The 25,112-nt window shown below is 42.8% G+C and overlaps 1 protein-coding gene across 1 annotated transcript in view; it reads right to left on the bottom strand.

Moving 5' to 3' along the window:
- Nucleotides 1-608: 608 nt before the first annotated feature.
- Nucleotides 609-25,112, bottom strand: part of FNDC3B (fibronectin type III domain containing 3B) — a 351,337-nt gene continuing 326,833 nt past the window's right edge. Inside the window, exons 24-26 of the mRNA XM_074190931.1 lie at nucleotides 19,689-19,855; nucleotides 17,313-17,440; nucleotides 609-3,001 (exon numbers count right to left, since the gene is read on the bottom strand). Coding sequence (XP_074047032.1) covers nucleotides 2,690-3,001; nucleotides 17,313-17,440; nucleotides 19,689-19,855 — 607 coding nt within the window. The 3' untranslated portion in view covers nucleotides 609-2,689. The remainder of the gene's footprint in view (nucleotides 3,002-17,312; nucleotides 17,441-19,688; nucleotides 19,856-25,112) is intronic.

Raw genomic sequence — 25,112 nt, 5'->3', positions numbered from 1 at the left:
CCAAAAGATTTTTTTTTCAAAATGGTGGGTGGGACAGAAGGGTCAAGTGTGTGGGGGGGTAGCTATATTTAAGCTGAATATTTACTGTTTCAAAATAATGCCTTTTCCAAAAACACATGTTCCCTAAATAAAACTGCAAGGCCTGAATGGTTTGTATGGCAAATTCGTTTAAAATCACAAAGGAGTCAAATTTCAAAATGGCAGAACTTTGGCAAAAAAGAGATCTTGGAACTACTCATTTGCCAGGCTAATTCAACTCATTCTTCCTGTTCATGACAAAATATCAAACTCTGCTATGTCCTATACTGAGCAAGGCCCACAGCATGAGTTGTGGATCTCTGCACTTCCTTCCAAGAGATGATTATGATTTCTGGATACATGTAAACTTTGCAATCGCTGATCATGGGTTGTTTTTTCTTTTTTCTTTTTGTTATTTATTTCTTTTTTTGTTTTTGGCATTGAATATACTAGATGCTCTCATCTTTAAAAACACAAGAAAATGTCAAAAGATTAATAACACTACCAATGTTGCCAGGGAGGAAAAAAAAAACTGACCTAAAATTACAACATTATAAAACAAGACAAAAAAAATATAACATGCTACCAGGGACAATTAGTACATAAGTACACTTTTTATTATTTTTTTTTTACAATAAATAAAAGATTGCACTGTAATTGGTATTTAAAGTACTGAATGCAGAATATAGTATAAATAAATCCCAAACAAAGGTATGGTTGGTTTTCCCCACGACTTTGGTGATGGGACTCTCACGCTAGTACAGGAGGACACGGCATTGCAGACAACGTAGACCAAGCACGACAGAGCTATGACCAAGCCAAACCAAGTAGCAAAAATATACAAAAAACAAACAAAAAAAAAATAAAACGAAAGCCGAGGATTACACTGTGTCTGTTGCACCCTTTTGGAATAATTTGCACCTCCAACTCTGAAATGTCCCTGAGGTACTCTTACATTACTGACTTCATATAAATAGTCCAATGACTTTGGGTTAAAAATAAAAATTGATTCTCTCATGACTCCAAATCATCATGTCAGAATAATGCTTTTATAGCACCTGTTGTCCGAGGCTCTCAAAGCACTTACAAACAAGTATTAGAATCCCCAGTTTTGTTTTCAATGGCTGGGGAAACTGAGGCACAGAGAGGTTAAAGTGACTTTTTAAGTCACGCAGCAAGTTAGTGACAGAACCAGGGACAGAATCTAGGGCTCCTGACTCCCAACACCCTGTGTTAACCACCAGATCACCCCACTCACTCCCTGTGTGTGTGTGTGTGTATGTATACACGTGTAGCCAGGTCAAAACACAGTGAGAAAAATGACCAATTTTGCTGATTTTTCTTTTGTCTTGTCAGTTTTGTCTTGTCAATTTCCTCCTGTTCTGTTAGAAAAGACTCGAATTTACTGGTTAAAGATACTAGAATGCAATCACTTCATCGATACCTCAAAGAACGAGACACCCATCGGTCTACCAGCCAATCTTCCAAAAATGATGAGCTGACGAGGTGAGAGAAAAAGGGGGGGAAGAGAGAGAGAGAGAGAGAGAGAGAGAGAGAGAGAGAGAGAGAGAGAGAGAGAGAGAGAGAGAGAGAGAGAGAGAGAGAGAGAGAGAGAAGAGAGAGAAAAGAGACAGAGGAGAGAGAGAGAGAGAGAGAGAGAGAGAGAGAGAGAGAGAGAGAGAGAGAGAGAGACTGCTCATGGTTAGTGTAGAATTGCCTGCAATCAGCAGGGGCAGGAAGTTGTCACCAGTCCTAGTCATAAAATTCATGTCCAATGTAACAGAATATAATAAAATCTAGTGATTAGGAGTAGTTATATACAAGGCTAGACAAACAAGATAAAGCAGCTTCCAGACAGCTGACCAAGGAGATAACTAGCTAGCTATTGCACAATGCCCTCTTAAAGTTACTGCTATGGATTGACATGGGAAAAATCTAGAATGCGCCATCACTGATATGCATTTTGGTTACTTGATTTTTTTTATAGAGGCAGTTCATAGTGTTAAAAATTATAAGAGTAACAGATTATAAAAAATATTTTAGCCTGTAGTACACGTTCTGATTTAAATGAGCTAATCATCGTTAAATAACTGAGTGACAAAAATAAAAATAAAAACAAACAGTAAATGGTGCTTAGGGCGGACGCCTTGTAGTGAAGCAGTCTCCTACAACGTTGTTGGTGATACTCAAATACCTCGTTTCCTTCACTTACAAGAGAGCTCGGGCCCTGTCGCTACACACATTGTAACTGATTAATGTTTACAAATATGCGATGATTAAAAAAAGACATAAAGAAGTGACTGGTGATTATCGTCTACTAAACAGTAACATAAAATTGAAGGTTGAGAAAGACACCAGTGAAAACAGTGTAAAAAGGCAAATTGAAAGAAAAAAATGAAAAGAAAACTCAGCGCGAGGAAAGCTTGCTTTTGGTATCTGGTTTGCTTATTGATCCAGTTGAATCTCTTCCTAGTTTTGCATTTCAAAAAGGTGCACCAAAACACTGATATTTTATTCCTAGCTAGAACTGTAAAACAAGAGAAGTATATAAATCAAAGAACAAAAAAGGTTTTAAAAAAAATTTTTTTTTAAAAAGGACTATCTGGATAAATGTGTGTATTACAATGCGTAGCATGACCTAAATTCATACCTCGGACTCTGTTGGACTGGTCTACTTCATTAAGAAGTATTGTAATATAAAGGCAAACAAAACGGACAGGCCCGCGAAGCCAAGGACGATGAGGGCGGCAAATTGTCCATCAGTAGGCATTGGGCTCTTCCTCTTGGGGTCATCAAAGTACCCCGTCTCTCCTGCGAGCATCATCTCATTCCGCTGTAGTACAAAAGCGGCCGAAGGGCTGAAGGCTCCGCTCAGCTCCTGTGAGGTATCTAAGCATCGGCGACACACGCACACGCGGAATCGGTAATCGGTGTTGCTCTGAAGACCTGAGATCTGGAAGGTGGCGTCTTCTCCCTTATACACCTTGATGGGAGAAAGAGGAAAGTCGCTGTTAATCTAGTTCACAAAGACAAGTGACCAGAGAAAGTCACTTATGTCCATCTTAACAGGGCAGTCGGGGCTCCCTAGAGCCCAGGACACCGGTAAGCCAAACCAGTCTCAGGTATCACCTGGCCCCAACACCTCTGCTTGCCTCAGTTTCTGCATCTGTAAGATGGGGGTGATGGCCTCACCTGCCTTGCAGGGTTGTTGGAGGACTAAATGAGGGAATATTTGGATAGAGCTTAGCATAAGAATGCTGTATCAATGCTAGCTGTTATTATTAAAGCAATATAGAAAGGGGAGTTAGTATTAAAGCACCATCTAAATGTTATTAATCACCTTATAAAGGCGAGTTAGAATCAAAGCATTATATAAATGTTAACTATTATTATTAAAGTGATACATAAAAAGCTTTCTATTACTAAATTCTATTTAAATGTTAGCTAATATTAAAATACTACGTAAGTGTCTATCATCATCAATACTAAAATGCCACGCACTAATACTAAACATAAAGGGGCACAGTTATGACCTATAAACAATATGGGAATCCATTTGCCTTAAAATTTGACCAGATAAGTATTTGCTTATAATCTATAAACATTTTTATGGCTATACTTGGCTTTTACATCACTTTGATTTCCAATGTATCTTTTCCCAGATCACTCATCATTAAACCCAACTCTTAGAGCAAAGAATAAAGATGGAAAAAACCACTATGAACCAAGGTTTCTGATGTCAGTGTTCCACACCACCCAGAGCTTGGCACCTTTGTAAAGAATGGAAAAAGAGCTCTTTTTTCCCACTGGCTTTTTGAGGTTGCGCTTTCCAATAAATATTTATTAGATATCTTCTCTGTACAAGGTCTTGGGCAAGAAGAACTATGTACAACACTTAAAGGACTCCAGGCCCCAGAGAGCTAACACCCTGCCTCCTTGGAATTGCTCCTATTTATCACTTATTTTTCCCCAAGTTCTCTTGGAATAATATGCTGGGGCTTCCAGGAGACTGAAGGATCTGAAATAACTGAGTTTCCACGATACTTTTATTAATTAAGCATTTAATCCAACACCTACTTTACGTAACTCCTAAGCACTAGATATGCAAAGACAAACAGTGCCCGCCCTCCATACCTCCAGCCTCATAGCGTTTGGTACATTGGCACCACTTAAATGTGTGTTGACTTGACTCAGGATCTCCAACAGAGGGTGAGCCCTTGAGGAGAGGGTCTCTTAGCACATTTAAATGGCTAGGGGGGATGGTAGTGGGGGTGGCGGTAGCTTGGACCACCATACTCTCTGAACAGTTTTAAGGAGACTCAACAGCCAGTCCCAATTCTAGGGTCCCATGGAACTTGATGACCTTCTAGAGTGGGTTCTTATGCCTTTTAAAAGAAGACTGGTGCTGGTGGTACAATGGTGGTGTCATGTCTGGATTTGGGTTCAAATCTCAGAACTTTGACTAATTATGTGACATTGGCCAAGTCACTGATGATCTCTGAGTCTCAAGTCCTCCATTTGTAAAATGAAAGAATTGGACCGGGCATCCTCTTTCCAGTTCTAAATCTACACTCTGAACCCCACCCCCAACTCCTGACCCTGACTTTCCAGCTGCAGAATGTGATAATGGTCAATCTGGGCCCCAAAATGGTATCAATGACACTGTTGATGAGTGAAGGGACCCTGGTATCCTGAAAGGATCAAAGGTCTCTAGCACACTGGCTAGATCCTTAAGGGAAGGTCTAGAGAAACATCAAAGACCAAGCAGACAAATCATTTGAATTTTCCTGGATCTCAGGTGTAAGAGGAGGGAGTTAGATTAGATCAAAGGTTTTTTTTTCCCTATGTATTATAAAGTATGAACCCCTTTGGCAGACTGGGGAAGTACAATGAACCCCTTCTTAAAATCAAGTTTTTAAGTGTATAAAATAAAAAAACAAAGCGTTCCAAAGGAAACCAATTATAATATTTTGAAAAGTCTAGGAAACATTCGATTAAGAAACCCTGTCTTAGACAAACTCTATAGTCCTTTCTAGCTCAAATAAAGCTATGGATCTAGTAAGGTCCTGGGTGGGATTGTAAATCTCCCTGAGGACAGGAATTGTTTTGGCCATAATCATTTTGTTGTCAGCACTTGGCCACCCATGAGTGTGGCAGCTCATTCTTCATGTATTTATTTACTGCTTTCTAAATTTTTAAAACTTAATTTATTTAGTAGTGGCTCATAACTGAATTGCCATCTTGTGTGTAAGGATTTAGAAGGGATCACCAGGAGCCCCAATGCCTTTTCACTGGTTGCTATCCTGAACTCAACTTTGAAATTTAACATTTTTGTTTTAGAACTCTGTTTATTCAGACACATCCAAATCTATCAGCTCTCACCATTCCGTTTATAAGACTTTGAACCCACTTCTCCGTGTTACCCTTTTTCTTTTCTTTTCTTTAATTTAAGGCAATGGGGTTAAGTGGCTTGCCCAAGCTCACCCAACTAGGCAATTATTAAGTGTCTGAGGTTGGTTGTGAACTCGGGTCCTCCTGACTTCAGGGCTGGTGCTCTACCCACTGCACCACCTAGCTGCCCACTGTGATGCCCTTCTTCATGAGCAAGATGCTGCCTTGTGCTTTGGGAGAAGTGGGATTATGATTTTAATGCAAGGAGCAAACACTTAGCAAGTCTCAGTAAAGTATCCATGGATATTCCTTCCTGCCCTCTAAGACCCAACATCCACAGTCATCCTTAATGGCATTCATTGCCATAGTGATCTTTCGCTGTGGCTATTACCAGCATCTGGACCATGCCACAAAGGCCTCACCCTGGGTCAGAAGCCTTTCTCGGTCCACCATCCACACCTTCAACTGAAGGAAGGGGTCCCTCTGACCTGGGGACTCATCATGAAAAGTTTGGACCAGAGTTTGTTTTCTGTTCTAGGACTTCTCATCAGGAGATTTTTAATGGTACCACCATCATTGCCAAGGATAGAAATCTCTATTTTATTTTATTATGAAAGCAGCTCCACATGAGCTTCTTTGTGACTTGGTTTCTCTGTGTGTGAAGAGCTTTCTGTGACAGCATGGCAGTACTTCAAGGTTTCATGACTTCCCTTCTCTGGCAGGGGGTCTGGATAAGTGTGGTAATGTCCTCTGCTACAAAGAAAACTGACCCTGGAGTTAAAAGGCCTGGGTTAGAATCCTGCTTCCAGGGCAAGTCACTAAATGACTCTGTGGCTCAGTTTCCTCATCTGGTTGGAGGGGTTAGACTCAGGCTCCAGGCTCCTTTCTAACTTTAAATTTATGATACTATGACTTTCCCATGGCCAATAATATGTCATCGACTGGATGTGGACCCTGGTTTTCCTAATTAAAAAGGAGTCAAAATTCCCCTTAATAACTTGGAAATTTATATTATCAATGGGTATTGCTATCCCCGTAAACAGAACAGCTAGGAAGGGGATCCTCTGTGATGAGCAGAGCTGTAATCATAAGGAGAATTCATTTCTAGAAAATGATTCCATTTCCATCGATTCCCCGGCCTCTCTAGCTCTGCCCCAGGCATGCCAACAGACCAGTTCTGTCTACTTGGAATCCCTCATTGTTGTGAGGACCCCATTGGCTCTGTACCCTTCTGCATGCTATGGGGCCTTCTCCCTGCACCCTGCCTCAGCCACGCCAGGACAGAACTGGATCAGCAAGGGCTGATCTGACGCGAGAGTCCCGCTGACATCCGGCTCCCATATTCATGCATTTCATTGGGGTCTTCTTTCTTTCCTTGGTCTCTGCCCCATTGGGAGTCGGGCTGCTCTGATCGGAACATTCCTAGTCTTCCTGTGACAGACCCACACAAATAGAAATCACCAGAGCACAAGCTTGAGGGGGTCACCCGATGCCTGACCAGGGGGATCCGGGCTCAGAAGGGGGTAGAATCCCTAGCACGAAGGTCCCTTGAGCCAAGTTTTCCATTCCATCACCTGAAAATTCCCATCAAGTTGAGTGTGTTGTTGCACTCACCATAACCCAGATTAGGCCTGGGGTGGGACGATTTCACATCCATGTCTTACTTACTATAGCTTTTCTCCCAACAGTTCTCCATATCACCCAGATGAGAAAGGAAAGAGTAAGCAGAGCATCCCAGTACATTACCATTAGGAATAAATGATGATAAATGGGTCTCTCTCTCTCTAGTGAGTCCATCATCTGCCTTGCGTAACCAAGGACGACAACACTGGGAAGAATGCAGACAGTGGTGTGTCCTCTAGGAGAGAGGAGCTTCCTCTGGGGCCCAGATCAACGACTTGGGGTTTCAACATTCTAATAACTGTCTTGTTTTCCTTTGCAATCCTAGGTATTTTATGCATTTAAATGTTATATGGGGGCGGCTAGGTGGCGCAGTGGATAAAGCACCGGCCCTGGAGTCAGGAGTACCTGGGTTCAAATCCGGTCTCAGACACTTAATAATTACCTAGCTGTGTGGCCTTGGGCAAGCCACTTAACCCCATTTGCCTTGCAACCCCCCCTCCAAAACATTATATGGAGATATTTTATGTATTTAAAAATTATTTTTATACTGTTAAAATCATATTGAGGTAAATTATGCATTTAAAAATGCTATTTTATGCATTTAAAATCATACTGAGGCATTTTATGCATTTAAGAATCATAGTTAAAAACTATTGAGGGGTTTTGCAAGTCTAAGGGTCATGATACTCCCTCCCCCCCACAAAAAAGAACCCCTGCTCTTGAATGACAAGATTTATCTCAGTAAGGGATGCAGGGCTCCAAGTCAGAATAGAAATGACGACCAACGAAACAATGAGTTAGGGTTCTGGTATGAGAGAGTCTTATCATCTCAACTGAATCTGTAGCAAAAGTTGATGAACACAGAGCTGGGAGAGGACCTCGGAGATCATCTAGTCATTCCCCTCCTCCTTTGTCTGTTGGAAGTAAATCTTAAATTGAGGATTTGAGTCCAGGCTTTTGGGGTTCTCCCATCACCCTGCACCATGAAGGGAACACAGGATAAAGCTTCCACTAATTTTAGATGAGCAAAAAACTATTGCATTATTTTTATTTCTATGAAAGGAACCAATGATGATTTAAAAACTTATCAGCTGGAGGGCCACCTATGGGACCTCGGGGCATGTCCACCTGATCTCCTAATGTGCAGTGGGAGGTTTTTGTTTTTCTCCCTGAACAGTCAAAAAGGCAAGGGCTTGGAAATTGCTGTTGTCCATGAGGGGGGTACAATTAGTATGCATTAAGATTTCTGGACCGAAAACTTTTGAGGACAGTATCCTAGCAACCCTGGAAACCAGGGCCGCTTGGACCCAGGGGGCCGCCTCTGTGCTACAACCTACCCAGGGGATACCCCCGTCACCCCCCTCTCCTCAGTGCCTACTGTCTGTTTTGCTTAATTGACCAGACCTCTGATTTCAGGGTGGAGGGAACTCTTGCATGAAGAAACTCCCTCTACTAGTGTAGGTTATTAGTGGCTCTGCCAGTGATAGTTTTAGATGGAGAAGTTAAATGACTTGTCTAAGGTCACACAGCCTTCTTGCCTCCTAGGTCCTCCTTTTCTCAGAAACCAGAACTTCCTCCAAGGCTCAGGTTATCCCTACACAGGGTCTATCTAGTCCCCTTCCTCAGTTTTCTACCTTGATTCCCTCCTTTGACAGATGAAGGTCTGAGGTCATGGTCACTGGCTTGTGATTGGTGCAACCCTCCGTAAAGGCGATTCTCAATAAATATTTGTTGAATAAATAAATGTACACACTAGTTAATCACAGATGGTGTGGAGGATAACTCTGAGTCCATTCTATCTGTGAAGAGGAAGGTTAAGGAGTCAAGGTGCTTGTCCCTGGCTCAGCGCTCACCTTGTTCAACTGGTGTGTGCCAGCTTAACCAGGAGGTCAGGGTCCGAGGTGCCCCTCCAGTCGTTCAGAGCAAGGGAGGGAGACAGCTAATGGACATGGAATCCAGCTGAGAGCTGTAGTCTAACTGCAGATGCCCTACCATCAGCCCCCTAGTGGGTAGGCTTTTGATATGCAGGAGAAATTGAGGCAGCCCTGAGTTCAAATCTTTCCTCTGACACCGAGGAAGGATATGTCCACCTGTACATGTCTCAGGCAACTCCCTAGAACTATTCTACCACGTTACAGACATGCTACATCCTTAAGCTTCCCAGATCTGATTCTTTTTCTATAAAATAGACATTTTAAAAAGACCACTTTTTAACCAAAAACAACAGTGAAGATGGGTAGAAAACAGTTAAAGCCTTGGTCAACACCTTGAATCTCACTTTACTTTTTAAACAGAACAGAAAAAAGTAGGTAAGTTGTAAAGTCCTTCTAGCTAAATGACCATCATTAGCATTGAGTCATCAGCCTCACCTGTCCCTCCCCAAAGGGTCTTCTGATTATGTTATTCATGTCCTGTGTTTAACGGTTCAAATCCCTGAGCATAGCTTTACTTCTCAAAATTCATAAACTATTTTATTGAAACCTTTTCAGGGAAATAGCACATATTTTTAAGGCTCATCTCCAACTCCCCTTTGCCACATGTGCTGCCTCCCTTTAAGATGACGTGAATGTGGACATCTGAGGCCCCAGGGACACTGGCAGAAGAAGCATGTGGGCCTCCCTTACATAAACCATGGAGCGTGGGGGCAGTGCCATCACTGCTTGTTTATCTTGGTTCGGGTTACCCCAGCCTCCTGCTCACATGTCAGGTCTTTCTGGGCCATGCCCTTTATCCTCAATGCCAATGTTTTCTAGGGACACCCAAGGGCAGGTGGCTGGCAGGTATCCCAACCAAAGGAGGTCAGTCAGTCAGTGAGCACTGATGAAGCTTCTATTCTACATGGAAGGAGGTCAGATCTAGTGTAACTCCCCCAACGTGATCACATCCAAGTTCTGAAGATCCCACTTTAGGAAGGACACTGATGGTTTAAGGCATCTTCAAGGATCAAAGTAAGGGAGGGACTGGCTTTCAGGCCATCAACAGGAATTGGAGGATGTTGATCTTGGGGAGGAGGAGACTTGGGTAGGGGTCAGGAGAGAAGCCTTTAGGAATACAAAGGGGTGGGGCAGTGAGGTGGTGCTTCGGGCCCTGGAGTCAGGAGGACCTGGGTTCAAACTGAACTCAGACACTTAATAATGACCTAGCCGTGTGGCCTTGGGCAAGCCACTTAACCCCAATGCCTTGCAAAAAACCAAAAAGAAGCTCAAGAATACAAAGGGGTCTTAGAACTGATTTGCAGAGACAGAGAACCATGTAGGAACAAAGATGGCAGGGCCGTCCCCAGGCTTTGAAAGCTTTGACTGTCTCTTGGCTTTCTTCAAGATTCTCTTTTACCTTCCCCTCCCCTTTTCTGAGAGATTACCTTCTAGCTCCTCCATCTGAATGGAAGCTTCTTGAGGACAGGACTAAATTGCCTTTCTTAGTTTCTCCAAGGTTCAGTACAATGGTCCGTATATAAATGTTGAATAGACGCTTCCTGACCAGCTGGGGCCGGTGTCACCACAGCTGTCCAGAAGTGGAACAGACCTCCCCGAGGAACAGTTAAATTTCCCATTACTGATCAATCAAGCCTTCCATGGGAGGCTGAATGAGATGAGAGACTGGGGATATATTGGTTATTGAATTGACTTGGATCTGAACACACCATGACCCTCTTCAATTATCTTCAGGTTTTCCTATTGCCCCTAAGACAAATGACAAAATCTTCAGCCGGGCATCTGAAGCCCTCCACAGGCTGGTTCTTGCCTACCTTTCCAGTGTCATCTCACATTTCTCCTGTTTACATGCTTTTTGTTCTAGGTCAATGAGACCAGTGGTTCTCTCTCAAACACAACATTCTCATCTCTGACCCCTGAGAATCTCTAAGTTCCTTCAAAGCATACCTAAGGGGCCACCTTCTCTCCAGTTAAGTGATTTTTCCCAACTGAAATTACTTCTTATAATTTCATGTTTACTTACAAGGGCCTAGGTTATATTCCCCCAATAGAATGGAAATGCTCCAAGAAAAATGACTGTGCCTTTTCTCTTTTATTCCTAGCACCTAGGACAGCACCTTGCACAGCCTGGTTAATAGATTTTGAACAAAATTAAATGTTGATAATCTCCTTATCTCCTCCAGTATAGTATTGCCTGTGTAATCAATCTATAATTTTTAATAGTAATAAATGAAAGAAACTCCAACAATTAAATCTACTGAAATAACTATAGTGGTTAATAAAAAGCCAAATGAAATGGTAGATATTACTGAAATGTTGAATTTGACTGCAAATTGCTGCACTGGGTCCCATAAGAAGGCAAACTAAATTAGCAAAAACAGCAATTTGAACCAGGGTTGTACACATCTATTCCTGATAGATGCTTTGCTACCGTAAAGGAAAAAGACTGAAGCCAAGAGACAATTTTTAGTATCTTTTTGGAAATGTATTGTTTCTACTTCAGTCAAGATATATATATTTTGAGGAAGGGTTTGTAATCTATGAGGAACAAGCTTTCCCTACACTCAGCATACATATACATAATGTAATGTAATATATATATATATATATATGTATATATATCTCGTAATGGATTATTCAATGAAAACTCAAAAAGGGGAGGAATTGAATAATTGAATATGGGGATTGCTGGATGCATCATATAGTGATTCTGGAGAAACCCACTTGAATTTCTGGGGTTCTTATCAAAGAGAATCATGGAATTTACAACTGGAAGAGACCAAAGTAATTGTCTAGTTTGATGAATTTTTACAGATGAAGAAACTTAGGAAATATGAAATGAAATGAAATATGTTTCCTAAGGACCCAGGGTAGGTAGCAAAAGTGGTTGAGTTGGTATTCAAAATCAATTCATCTGATCCAAGACCAGGGCAGCCGGTGGTGCAGGGGTTATTTCCTGGGCAAGTCACTTCACCTCTGTTGGTCTCAGTTTTTCCTCTGTAGAATGGATATTAGAGCACTTTCCTCCCAGGGTTGCTGTGAGGATCAAATGAGAGATGCCATAGTATGTCCATGCTGCTTGCAGCTCCAATTCCATATGGCGTTCCTGAGTTGGCTTTCCCAATATATAAGCCAGATTTTTAAAATGTATTATTTTTTGTCTTACTTTAATTCTGTTCTAAGTCTTTTCAATCCAGTTGGTGGCATTGTGGATAGAGTGATGGACTTAAAATTCAGGAAGAACTGAGTTGGAATATTCCTTCAGACATTCATTTGCTGGGTGATTTGAGATAAGTCACTTAAACCTCTCTCTGTCTCAATCTCCCTGCTATAAAATGGAGATAATAATAATAATAATAATAATAATAATGATGATGATGATGATGATGATGATGATGATGATGATGATGATGATGATGATAGAAATGACCTCACAGGATTGTTGTTATAAGGAGCAAATAAAGAAAAAAGCATGCTTGATATGTATAGAAGATGCTTAATAAATGCTTGCTCCCTTCCTTCTATTATGTAAACTCAGACATCTTCCTCCTTTCCTTTATGTTTCGTGTCTTTCTCCATTAGAATGGAGGCTTCTTAGGGGGAGGGGCAGTCATGTTTGCTTTGCTTTGTATCTCCAGTATTCACATCTGGAACATAGTATGCATTAACAAATGTGCTCTCCTGCTTTCTCTCTCTCTCTCTCTCTCTCTCTCTCTCTCTCTCTCTCTCTCTCTCTCTCTCTCCCTCCCTCCCTCCTTCCTTCCTTCCATCCATCCATCCAAATTGGAAAGGATCCATGATTAGTGGGTTATTCCTCATCCCCAAATGGGTTATTCCTCATCCCCAAACCAATTTAGGCCAATTTAAGATTTTTAAATTGGCATGCTCAATTATGATAGAACAACACATAGATATAATCTTACTTTTCCCCCCAAGGATTATTTTTGTTCTTAATTTAATAAAGAATATGTATTAAGAGATTTTGACATGTCTATTGAAAATACAACTGATCTAAAACAAACATGATGCTAACAGAGGGATTGTTCGTTGGTTTAAAATAAGCATCAAGACTTGATCCTACTGAGTTCTCTTGAGTAAGAGATAGTCTATTTGAACATTTGATCAGAACTTGGGAGAAAAGTCAGTGGTTCTTAGGGTTACTTTGGCCTTGAAAGTCAACATCTATTTGTTTTTTTTAGTACATTGGAAAAGCAATGATTTGAATCAAAGGACCAAGGTTCAAATCTGGTCATTGACACTTCCTTAAGGGCGACTCTGGAAAAGTCACAACCACCCTGGGCCTCAGATTTCCTCATATAAAAAGACAGCATTTTGGGGTGACTAGGTGGTGCAGTGGATAGAACAGTGGCCCTGGAGTCAGGAGTACCCGAGTTCAAATCTGGCCTCAGACAATAATTACCTAGTTGTGTGGCCTCGGGCAAGTCACTTAAACCCATTGCCTTGCAAAAAAAAAAAAAAAAAAAAAGACAGCATTTAAAAAATGGTCTCCAGAGATACTTTGCTCCCAGCTGTAGATATATAGTCTTATGTAGTCTGACTCTGAGATTCTGTCATTCAGCAGCTAGGTGGCACAAAGATAAAACACCGGCCCTGGAGTCCAGAGGACCTGAGTTCAGATCCGGCCTCAGACACTTAATAATTACTTAGCTGTTTAACCTTGGGCAATTCACTTAGCCCTACTGCCTTAAATAAATAAAAATTTAAAAAAACCCAGAATCTACAGCAAACATTCTCAAGAATAGTATTCTCTATTACAACTCAAAATACAAAGAAAAGACAATGAACTTCCAGTTTTTAAAAAAAATTAAACTCATGTAGAGATGCTGTTAAAATGTAGTCATTCAGAAATTTAATCAGCAAACATTTATCAGGCCTTTACTATACATGTCTAGTCCCTAACATCAAGGAACTTCCGAATAATTTCAAAAAACTTCCTCTTTTTAGCATCCATCCAACCATCCATTCATCCATTTATCTAATCCATCCATCCAACCCCAAAGAATGTAAGCCAGTCACATGGCGAGGAGAAGGGATATCTTGTGTCCATTCAGTAACAGTTTTGCTGTGGTTTAGTTATTCAGTTGTATTTGACTCTTCCTGACTATGAATAGGGTTTTCTTGGCAAAGATATCAGAGCGGTTTGCCAAATCTCCAGTAGATTAATACAAATAGAGGTAACTTGCTTAAGGTCATACAGCTAGTGAGTGTCTGAGGCCACATGTGAACTCAGATATTCCTGACTCCAGGTTCAGTGCTCTGCCCATCCAGATGCCTCTTCAATACTAATAACCATTTTGTAAGCATCTACCATGTTACGGGAACTGTGGCAAGCAACGGGGATTCAAAGGGGCTGGGGGGTGCTCTCAAGAGGTTCAGAGTCTGGAGGAAGGCTCTCAATGTGCTGGGCTCGCTTCTCTTGGGAGGATTTAACAGGGGTGATGGCCAGCTGTGTTGGTCCCATGTCCTCATAAGAGGACCGTTCAGCCATCCAAGTGGCTGGATTAATACGTCGGCTGGAGGTTAATGGGGTACCGTTAAGGAGGGAGTTTTGAGCTTAGTGGAAATGTCTCACAATACTCAGTGAGGCAGAAGAGCTGAGGATCAAATATGTTAAATGCATATACACACAAATGGGAAAACAACCAGGCGAGCGTTGGAGGAAATGCTTTGAATGATCCCACCTACCCACGGCTTCCCTGGCCTTGCCCCCTTCGGTGGGGCACCACGCTGGGGCCCATTCCCTTCAGTCACTCGGGCCAACCTCTAAGTCTCTAGCCTTGCATGTGGCAGTACCTGGCTAAAATAAAGTACAATGAAAGACAGCTGTTGAAAATAAATCCTGGTTAACCATAAAAGAAAGTTTCCAGGGGAGCCAAAGCTCCTCCTTGGTTACAGCCCACCTAGCTGTCTGCCAGCCCTACCCGGCCCCACTCTACATCCTGGTCACCTCCTGCCCATGTCTCTTTCTATTTTGGAATGCAAGCCGTCTGAAGGCAGGGGTTCTCTCAAAGTCTTGGAATCCCTAGATCTTGACCCAAGACCCGAGTACTGAATAAATGTCTTTCCATTCTTTCATCCACTCCACAAACAAGACTCTCCATCACTGGCCTCTGGGTATCATCTCCACTTGTCCTCTTTGCTTGGAATACTATCCTTCATCATCTCCTGGCTTCCTTTAAAATACCAGGAAGCCTTTTCCATTCCTATTAATTCTATTGCCTTTCTTCTATTAATTATCTTCAATTTATCCTGGGCAAAGCTTGTTACAAGTCCATAGTTGATGATTGTTTTCCCCATAAATTATAAGCTCCTTGAGGGTAGGAATTGTCTTTGGTCTCTTTTTTTTTTTTTGGTTATCTCCAGTACTTGGGATATAGGAAGAAATTACAGGCTATTTACTGACTAACCTACCCTTGAGCTGTTAAAAATGGAAATTTGTAGGAATGAATGAATAAATGAGTCAGTCAGTAAATAGCCTGTAATTTCTTCCTATATCCCAAGTACTGGAGATAACCAAAAAAAAAAAAGGCATCACCTCTCACTGAGGAGCTGGGAGCTCCCATAGCACTGGATTATTAAACTGGTCATCAGAAGCTTCTATTTTTATTTGCACGGTGAATTCAATATTCAATGCTCCTCCATCACACTGAAAAAATTAATTTGAGGAGTCACTTTCCTATAGAACATTTTTGACCTAGTACATTCTCTATTCTGCTTTCAGATCCACACCTTAAAATATCATGTTTAAGTTACTGTTTGCTGATCAACAGAAGGCAGGACAGTACATATTGTACCTGCCTTAAATGGTATTTTTCCATGTTCCTATTCTGACTTTAATTATTTCTTAGGAAACACACAGAACAGCAACCTTCGTCGCTCAACCACAGGAGTACTCATTTAAACCACATTCACAACAAAACCAATTCACCAGAGAGGACATTCGGAAGCCTCCACCGGAGTGCAAACTTGCAGATGGATCAGCATCTACATCCCCAAAGAGTGAGTTAGAGAAATGCAACTGCGGGGATCAAAGCCCGGTTCATGTCCAGGGGTGGCTGAAGTGAAGTCACCCCACTGAGCAGCCCTGATGCAGAGTATCCTAATAGGGTACCCTTTCAATGTGTAAAAAACAATGACCCTATATTGAGATATAAAGTCATTGTTTGGGGGGGGCGCTGGTGGAAAGTCAGGAAAGTCAAGCAAAAGGCTTTAAAATTTACAAGCACAAAGTAAACATACTCTGAAAACAGATTCAGTATGAAATGATATCCTGTGAGATTTCCCATCATCACACCTTTTAATGGATTTTTTTTTTTCCCACGGTAAGAAGAGGGTACAAATGCTACTGGTGAATAAATAGATGATAATGGAGGAAAATGCTGACGCCGATGCCTAGATCATTTCTTAGACACAGGGACATAAAACCCATTGTTCTCTAGGTTTGTGATTGAGAATCCTAAATATCTATCTTTTTTTCTTGGAAAATGGAGAAAAAAATGGAATATTCTTGTTGAAATATTTTCAATTTGATTGGTAAAGTAATGAATGAAAACAGCAAAGTGAAACTTGAAGTTGTGCTATTTTACCCCACCCCCCACCCCGGAACCCCCATTTCAATGAATGATGAAGCCCTGAAGCATATATATTAACGTTGTTCAGTCATTTCAGTCGTATCCAACTATTTGTGGCCCCATTTAGAATTTTCTTGGCAAAAATACTGGAGTGATTTACCACTTCCTTCTCCTGCTCATTTTACAGATAAAGAAACTGAGGCAGACAGAGTTAAGTGGCTTGCCTTGGTGGACATCATTATTTAAGCTTCTTCCTCTCCTTGTCTGTTTGGAGGTGGGAGGTTCTCAGAAGCATGCTTAGGGGAAGGGGCCCTTGATTTTCTCTGCCTTCACCAATCCTGGGTAGCCCAGTGAGGAGTGGGCTAGCGTTGGGGAGAAGACGACCTGCATTCAAGACCTTCCTCTGTGACTCTGGGCAAGTTCCAAAACTATAAAATGTTGAGAAGACGCTGCCACACATGGATAGAGGCTTCCTCACCCGAGGAGGGTCTACTACTGCAAAATGCCCAACTTATATGTAATCTGTATGTAATCATGCTTATTGGATGAAACTGTTGGGGGGCTCCACCCCAGAGGAGGTAAGCCAAAGGGTCCTTGAGGAGGACCCAAGCAATGAGAATGGTTGGTCTTCCGAGAGGCTGCACGAGCCACACTGATGCTAAGACCGTTAGTCTTTGGGGCTAGGGGACAGACCCAGAAGCACCAGGGCTGTCCAGGGGCAGAGAGGACGTGGGCAACGCCACAGTTTTCTTACCTGTTTGTATTCGGATTCTCTTCCAACCAGCACTTGTAGGATGTAATTAATAGGATCTCCTCTCATCGGCGGTACCGTCTCCCACGAAATCTCACACGCATTTCCCTCTAACTGCGTCACACGAGGGGCTAAAACAAAATGGTGAACAAACTCATGAGTGGGAGAGCTCAACATTCAGAAGGGTGTTTGGCTAACCCTTAATAACCTTTTCTGATAACAGTCAGAATGAGTAGTGATTGAGTATTTAATACTAAATAAGATTTAATATTAAATAGAGTGGGCTGTCATTCAATGGAACTTGGGTTCCGTTTTGTATTTGGTCATTGGTGGTATAACCTTGGAGGAAACACTTCCAAGACTGCCCCCCCCCCCCCTTGCCAAAATGGCAGGCTTGGTCAGAAAGTGATAGGAAATGATTTTGTGCTTTCATTGGTACTGGCAAATCCTGGGGAGGAATCCTTGCCAAGGCAGATCAGTGTTTCCTATGTAGCCTGTAGAAGTGATTCCCAGGCCCGAATATGGCATCCCAGGATGGTCTACCCGGAGAGAGTACAGGGGACTCTTGGGCATTATGCATCTCTTAATAGAGTCTGATATCCAATCAGCTTTTTTTGGGGGGGGGGGTTGGAGCAGGGGTGGTGGTGGGTTGCAATCCCTCCAGTCTTTCTTAGCTAGATCTCAAAAATGGCTGTGGCAGAAAAATAAAAATTAAAAATAAATTCCGCCTTTGGCTAAGCTCCTGGTGAGAAGCCTCTTCAACCCTGGCCAAGCTCCAGGCAGAAGGCTTTGGTTTGTGCCTGGACTCCTACCAGAAGCACCTAAAGCTTGGGCAGACCAATTATCAGAGTTCGAGGCAGGAGATGGGCACTGCCTCCGGAGCTGTGTTCCAACCCTTTCTCTTCCATTCACCATCCGAAGAGCCACTTGACCTCAGCTTCCTCATCTGTAGGTGAAGGTTGGAGCAGATGGCTCCTTGGGTCCCTTCCAGACATCGTCTGTCTGTCAGTACAGGCTGAGTTTGGGAGGGAGCATCCTGGAAAGGGCATCAGGAGTCTCGGATCTGTCTCCGCCCTTGGCTATCTCGGATTCTTCTTCCCAAATCTTCACCAGGTGGTAAAGCGTGGGCAGGTGTGGGAAGGCAAAGGGCTACTTGATCTCTTGTCTCCCTTCCCTTGTTTAGAAGTGAGGATCCCGCCCGGCTGCCCCCCCCCCCAGCCTGGTTCTCCAAGCCTCTCCTCTCCCTGCTCCCAGGCTCCCACACAAGGGTCGGAGCAGCCTGGCAGAGGCAGATAATGGGATTTTAATGGGAGGACAGCCCATCCCTGGGGCGAGCTCTGGCAGGGCAGCTTGGCCCAGGCAAGGACAAATGTGTGTTCTGTCTTATCAATTGGAATGAGGGAGGAAGGTGGATAAACAGCGACTGCCCAATGCTGTCCATTACTCGCCTAGCACGGGCTTATCAGACACAGGCACAAGGGGCAAGAATGAGCCACGCATCTCTCAGCCAGGCAAGGTGGTACTTCTAGCCAAGGACCCTGGAGGGTCCATGGGTCCCTCACTGTGCTGCTGGGGCCATGCCACTTAACCACTCTGTGCCTTGTTTTCCCTCATCTGTCAAAGGGGGGGATGACAGTACCCTTACACCTTGCCTCCCGAGGCGGCCAAGAGGAAACCTTGTACTATGTCTCAAGCACTATGGGAATGTGAATGACAATCATCATTGCTGCTGGGCCAGTCTGGTCTAGATGTGGCTGACCAGAAGCTGTCTCCAAGAGACCTGAGGGGAGGACACATGTGCAAGGACGGAAAAGGTCAGGGTAGCCTAGAAGTGGAAAAATAGGTCATACCATGGCTTCCCAGTCCCCTTGAGAGGGCCAGAACCCAGGCCCACTGCCATCCTTAATCTCTTACCCAAAGCTATGCTACTTCTCTTAAGTCTGTTTCTTTTTTTTTTTTGTGGGGGGGGGGGGCTTGTCACCAGCAAAGGCTACTTGTCTTCTCTGAGACCAATCAATCAAGTCATGTGCATTTATTAAATGCCCACTGTTTTCAAGTACTTGCCAGGTCCTGGGTGTCCAGAGGAGTAAGAATGCTTATTTTATATCTTAATCCTATAATAGTTCCTGTGTTTAAGTTGTTGTTGCCTTCCTTGGAGACATTGTCTGTGGTCAGTGGCTATGTTTACGTTTCTGTCTCTCCAAAAGGGAGCCCAGGGCTTAGTGTATACAGCAAGCATTTAATAAATGCTTAGAAAATTGGATAGCATTTCTGAAGAAGACTTCTTGGATCTAATCAGAGGTTCCTCTCTGTTGGGAATTCAACATTTCCCTGTGGGGTTTCTTTCCCAGGTCTGCCAGGAAGAGTTGGTCTACAAACCTTTGATGGTTGGCGGGACGCATTTGGTTGTGCTGAAGGTGTACGTCTCTGAGAAGGGGCCTTCCCCGGCATCGTTCACCGCTTGTATTCTGAAGCTGTAGCAAGTGAACTCTGTTAATCTTTGTACCTTATAGGTGTGGCTCGGTCCTCTGTAAATGGGGATGAACCTAGGGGAGGAAGACAAACGAGATCAGGCAGAAGCATAATAATCAGTGATGAGGAAACTGAGGACTTGAGGGCGCATGAGACAGAACGTAAGGACACAGATTGAGAGCTGGAAGCCAAAGCTAGCGAGCTGGTCCATCCTGGAGGATGCTGAGGGCTGGGGCAGTTATAAAGGACCCACAAACGGAAATATCTGTTAACTGCTTGGCCTGGTAAACAGTTGGTGGTTAATAAATGGCTGCTTTTACGGTCACTCTTCCCAACTCTTCTCTTCTCTGATGCATTTTGCATTGCTTTAGACTTTATCAGTTTGACCCTCCATCAAATTTGTGTATTTTATGGGATAACTGTGGCTCTATAACCTCGTCAGAATTTACCTGACTTACTTCTATAACATGTAATTGGAAAAATAAAATATCAATTTGAAAAAAAAAAAAGAAAAAAGAAAAGAAATGACCTGCCTTCAATGCTTTCCCTTTTATGTGCTGGTCTGCCCACCTTGTCTGGAAGGTCTTCTCTCCTTGGGGGAGCCTTCCACAATGCTCCCAAGTTTAAATGCCCTTGTCCTCTTTAAATTACCTCGCACAGGAAATCCATATAAATGCATAAAGCTCCCTCCCTCCCAAGCAGAAATTACACTTCTTGAAGGAAAGGCTTGGTATTCATTTTCATTTTCTATCTAGTGCCATGTAAACTAATAGAGAATAACAAATTATTTATTATATATATATTATAATTATTATATAAATAAAATAGATAATAGATGACTAATAAGTGTTTGTGGGAATGACATGAATTGCTCTAGGTCATAAAATCTCCATTAACCAGTGAGTTGAAGGCAGGGAGGATGGGCCCTGTGGGACTGGACTGTCTAGGAAACAGAGGCACGTCGAGAATGGCCTCTTTGATTGAACCCAAGGGTCCAATGACTTGATTTTCAATTATTTGATAAGAAAGCAATTATTTGATTCTCTTTTCCTCACCAACAAAGATACACTCAGGAAGGATGATCATAGCATCTAATGGAGAAAATATAGAACGCTGGCTATTGTATATTGATGCACATTAGGGTGCAGAGAGAAACAGTGCAGGACCGTAGCATGGTGGGGGCCGATTTGGGGCTTTTTAATATCTCCAAGAGATGGGGTTTGAAAGGAAAGGAGATAACAGTTGATTCCTTTCATTCTGGAGACTGTAACAAAGCACTGCTTAGTCATTTTCTAAATTCCACTTTATGAACATCTTACAGGATGTTTTAACTGTGGCATTTTCAACTGAGCTGCACAATAGTTGAAATAGTCAATTCCCATAAATTATTAAGAGTTAAAATGGATTCAGTGTTTAACAGAATCCTAGTAATGTCTGGCATGGGAAGTGAGCTGCTGGACCTGGGGGTCAGGTGGAAGATCTGGGTTCAAATTCTGTCTGATTCTTCCTGTGTGGCCACTGACAACCCACTTAAACCTTATGGTCTTCAGTTTCCCCGACTGTAAAATGGATGCAACACCCTCCAGAAAGGAACACTGTGAGGATCAAATGAGATTTCAAAATCTTAAAATATTACATACATGTTGTCATCATCATCATAATGATGAATACAGTCAATTATCCTACGTTTTTTATTTCTATGAAGTTTCATGCCCTCATTTTGAAAAGTTTTAGAATTATATTTATGTCTAATATGTATGTGAAATTATACATGTAATTTCATTCTAAAGTATAACCATTCTTTATTAAGTCTACAAGAAAACATTTATTTCAAACCAAAAAATATATACCAGATCACTAATAATAAGACAACTATAAATGAAAATAAGTCTCTGGTTTGGCCTCCTTCCCAGTTATTTGGCCAAGATGTAAAAATGGAACTAGCCAATGTTGGTGGGGTGATGGGAAACCAGGCACACTCATCCATTGCAGGTGGAGCTGTGATCTAATTGTTCTGGGCAACAATTCCTCACACTGTTCATGCTCTTTGCTCCAGTGATCCCACCACTGTGAACATCCTCCAAGGCAGCCAATGACATTAAGACAAATCTTAGGTATACCAGAACAGTCAAACTTGCCATTTTTAGATTTGTAAAAAACAGATAAACAAAAAATAACCCCACTGCCACCACCATTAAAACCAAACCTAGAAAAAGTGAGTGCCCATTGAGAGGGTGATGGCTGAACAAATGGCGATTTATAAATTCCACTGAACTGTCAGAAACAATACATAGGAAGAATTCAGGAAAACACACATGGCTGATAAGGTCATACAAAGAAACTGGAGAACTACAAAACAACAGAATTCAGATTCAATGAATCGGCCAATTGTGGTTTCAGAGGCTGATTTTAAAAGCCCGTGATGCCCTGGCTTTAGCTATGTTTGTTATAAGGCACATTTTTAGGAACAGGCAAATGTATTAGGAAGTTAATTTGTATAAAAAATAAAGACTTCAGTAAGAGGTTAAAAAATAAAGTGACTCCAAGGCTTAATGAAGAACATTTCCTTAACAGTTGGTCAGTAAAGATTTATTATGTACGATAAGATTTACACACATTTACACACACACATACACATGCATATACACATAAACATACGCACTCATAAACACTCATACATTCACACACATGTGCATATACATACAAACGTACGTACTCATAAACACTCATACATTCACACACACGTGCATATGCATATAAACATACGTACTCACTCATACATTCACACACACATGCATATGCATACAAACATACGTACTCACAAACACTCATACATTCACACACACGTGCATATGCATATAAACACGTACTCACAAACACTCATACATACACACACACACACACACACACACACACACACACACGCGCACGTGGTAAGAAAGAAATGGAGACATCCAGGCCAAAGTGTTGTCCACTTCCCTCCCCCATTACCCCAAAGCCACCCTAAGGGGACCCCCGGGCATGCTGGCAGAGAGCTGCCTCCGGCAGGGGACCCAATCTGCCAGAGACTGAGAGCCTTAAGAGAGGAGTGTTGGTGCTTGAGCTGGGCCCAGGACAGGACTTGGGGAAGGGGGCTGCCGCTCCTCTGGGTGCTTGGGGGAGGTCCCTCTGGCCCCAGCTGCTGGGTCGCCTCGTTCTTCCTCCCGCTGACCGGTGTGGTGTTGGTGCTCTCCCGGGTCTTGACACCGGAATCGCCACCACTTTTAGAGAGGCCATTAATGACTTTTTCTCTGGAACATTTTCAAGGGGGGAAATGAAGAGGGGGCTTCCAGGATCTAAAGCCAAGTCCCACTGCACACCTCCAGGCTCACTTCCCGTGCTGGGCGCCTCTTCCCCCTCCAGCCTAAGACCCCACTCCTTCCTCGGGACAGACAGCTTTCACTGCTGGGAAGGGCCCCATCTGGCCCTGATGCTGGAGACCAGCAGCTACTTATTAACTCGGTTAAGTTCACCTGAATTACGGTGCCATCGGCAACACCTCTAAGTGCCCTTCGTAATTCTGGGACCCGTAGGTAAAGATGCAAGCTGTGGTGGGCAGGCTGCCTCGCCGCCGCCACCGGCAGCATGGACTCCCACCAGCTCCCTTGCAGAGAGGCTCCCAGGCTGTTCTTCTGAACAGGGATGCCCCTTGTCCTTGTACCTCCAATCACGGAATCACAGGAATCAACAGACCGAGGTTAGCCAGGAAACCAGTCAGCCCCCCTGGACCGACCCTTCATTTTACAGATGGAGAACCTGAGGCTCAGGTTGATGACAGGACAGTCTAAGTGAAGCACCACAGGCTGGGTCTTTGTCTGTAAAGCAATGATTATTTCTTGGGTGTAAACTTCTTAAATAAAACTTGAGGAGCAGCTAGGTGGAGCAGTGGATACCACGCTGACCCTGGAGTCATGAGTACCTGGGTTCAAATCCAGCCTCAGACATTTAATAATTACCTAGCTGTGTGGCCTTGGGCAAGTCACTTAACCCCATTTTCTTGTAAACAAAATAAAATAAAAGAAAAACAAAATAAAAGAAAATTGGAGACCCTATTCATGTAGAAAGGTATGAGGAGGTCAAGTAAAGGGCGGCTTCCAAAGTCAAACAGAGGATTCCATATTTGATTCTGGAGGGGATAAAGCCAAAGCACCTTTACTCAAGGGGATGTGGCTAGACCTGTACTTTATCAAGGTCAAGACAGCAGCTACCTGGAGGATGCTCTGGAGTGGGGAGAGATTGAGGCAGGTGGACCCCCTCCCCCAGGGCGTGAGGTGATGAGGGCCTGTATGAGCGTCAGAAGAGAGGAAAATGGAGCCCACAAACTGGTACATAAAGATCCCTGTGGGTGGCATATTGACTTGGACTTAAAATGTGATATCATCTATGTTTTATTGCATTTTTATTTGTTGTGTTGAATAATGCCCAATTAAATTTTAATCTGCGCTTGTTTGGCACCTCTGGTCTAGAGGGCGGAGAACTGTCTGAATTAATTTTGGGGTAACCTGGGTGCCAGTCTGACCTCTGAAACATATGAGCTGTGAGATTCTGGACAAGTCGCCCATCAAGATCACAGACTGTTGAGCAAGTGTTGGCCATCGGATGTTGACAGTCATACAAAAAGAGAGGTTGTGTTTGAGGGTAAAGAAAGCAGAATGAGCTAAAAGGAAAACAACTTTGGATAAGGTACAACAGGAAATTTGGGCAGTGCTATCACCCATTCCTACTGGGTCCACCTCTTGGATACTTCTCTCCAAAGTCCATGTCTCTCCTCTGGTTCTGCACTTGTCAAACACACATAAAACACCTCCCCCCCAAAGTCCTTCAAGCATAAAACTGCCAATTCTTTTTCACGACCCCCAACGTGCAGAAGCAAGAAAGATGGAGTTTTTCCTTTTTATGGCCAATGTTTATGGCAAATGAGACTTTAACCTCTCTGGGGGTTTCCCCTTGGGTTAATCTTCCCTATAGCTTTAAGAGCTCTGGGAAAGATTAAACCCATCCATCCAATAATTCAATTTCCATAAAAATCCACTTTATTTTAAATTTATAAACTATCACAATCATTTAGGTGGCCTGTAAACTTTCATTACAAAGACTGAAAAGGACACACTGGTATTAGAAGACATGGGTCAAATGACGAATATCAACCAAAGGGTGGGAGCTTAGAGCAGGGGTCCAGGGCTACGTAGGGGGCCAAGGTTCCACTTAGGATGGGGAGCTGCCTTGTTCTGAATTCTCTAAATGGTCCCTCTCCTTCAGGATCTGAGACTATGATCAATCAGGAGGCAGCAG

This window comes from Macrotis lagotis, chromosome 6 (genome assembly GCF_037893015.1).
Source record: "Macrotis lagotis isolate mMagLag1 chromosome 6, bilby.v1.9.chrom.fasta, whole genome shotgun sequence".
NCBI classification, from domain to species: domain Eukaryota; kingdom Metazoa; phylum Chordata; class Mammalia; order Peramelemorphia; family Peramelidae; genus Macrotis; species Macrotis lagotis.
This window is presented reverse-complemented; position numbering and strand designations above follow the sequence as displayed.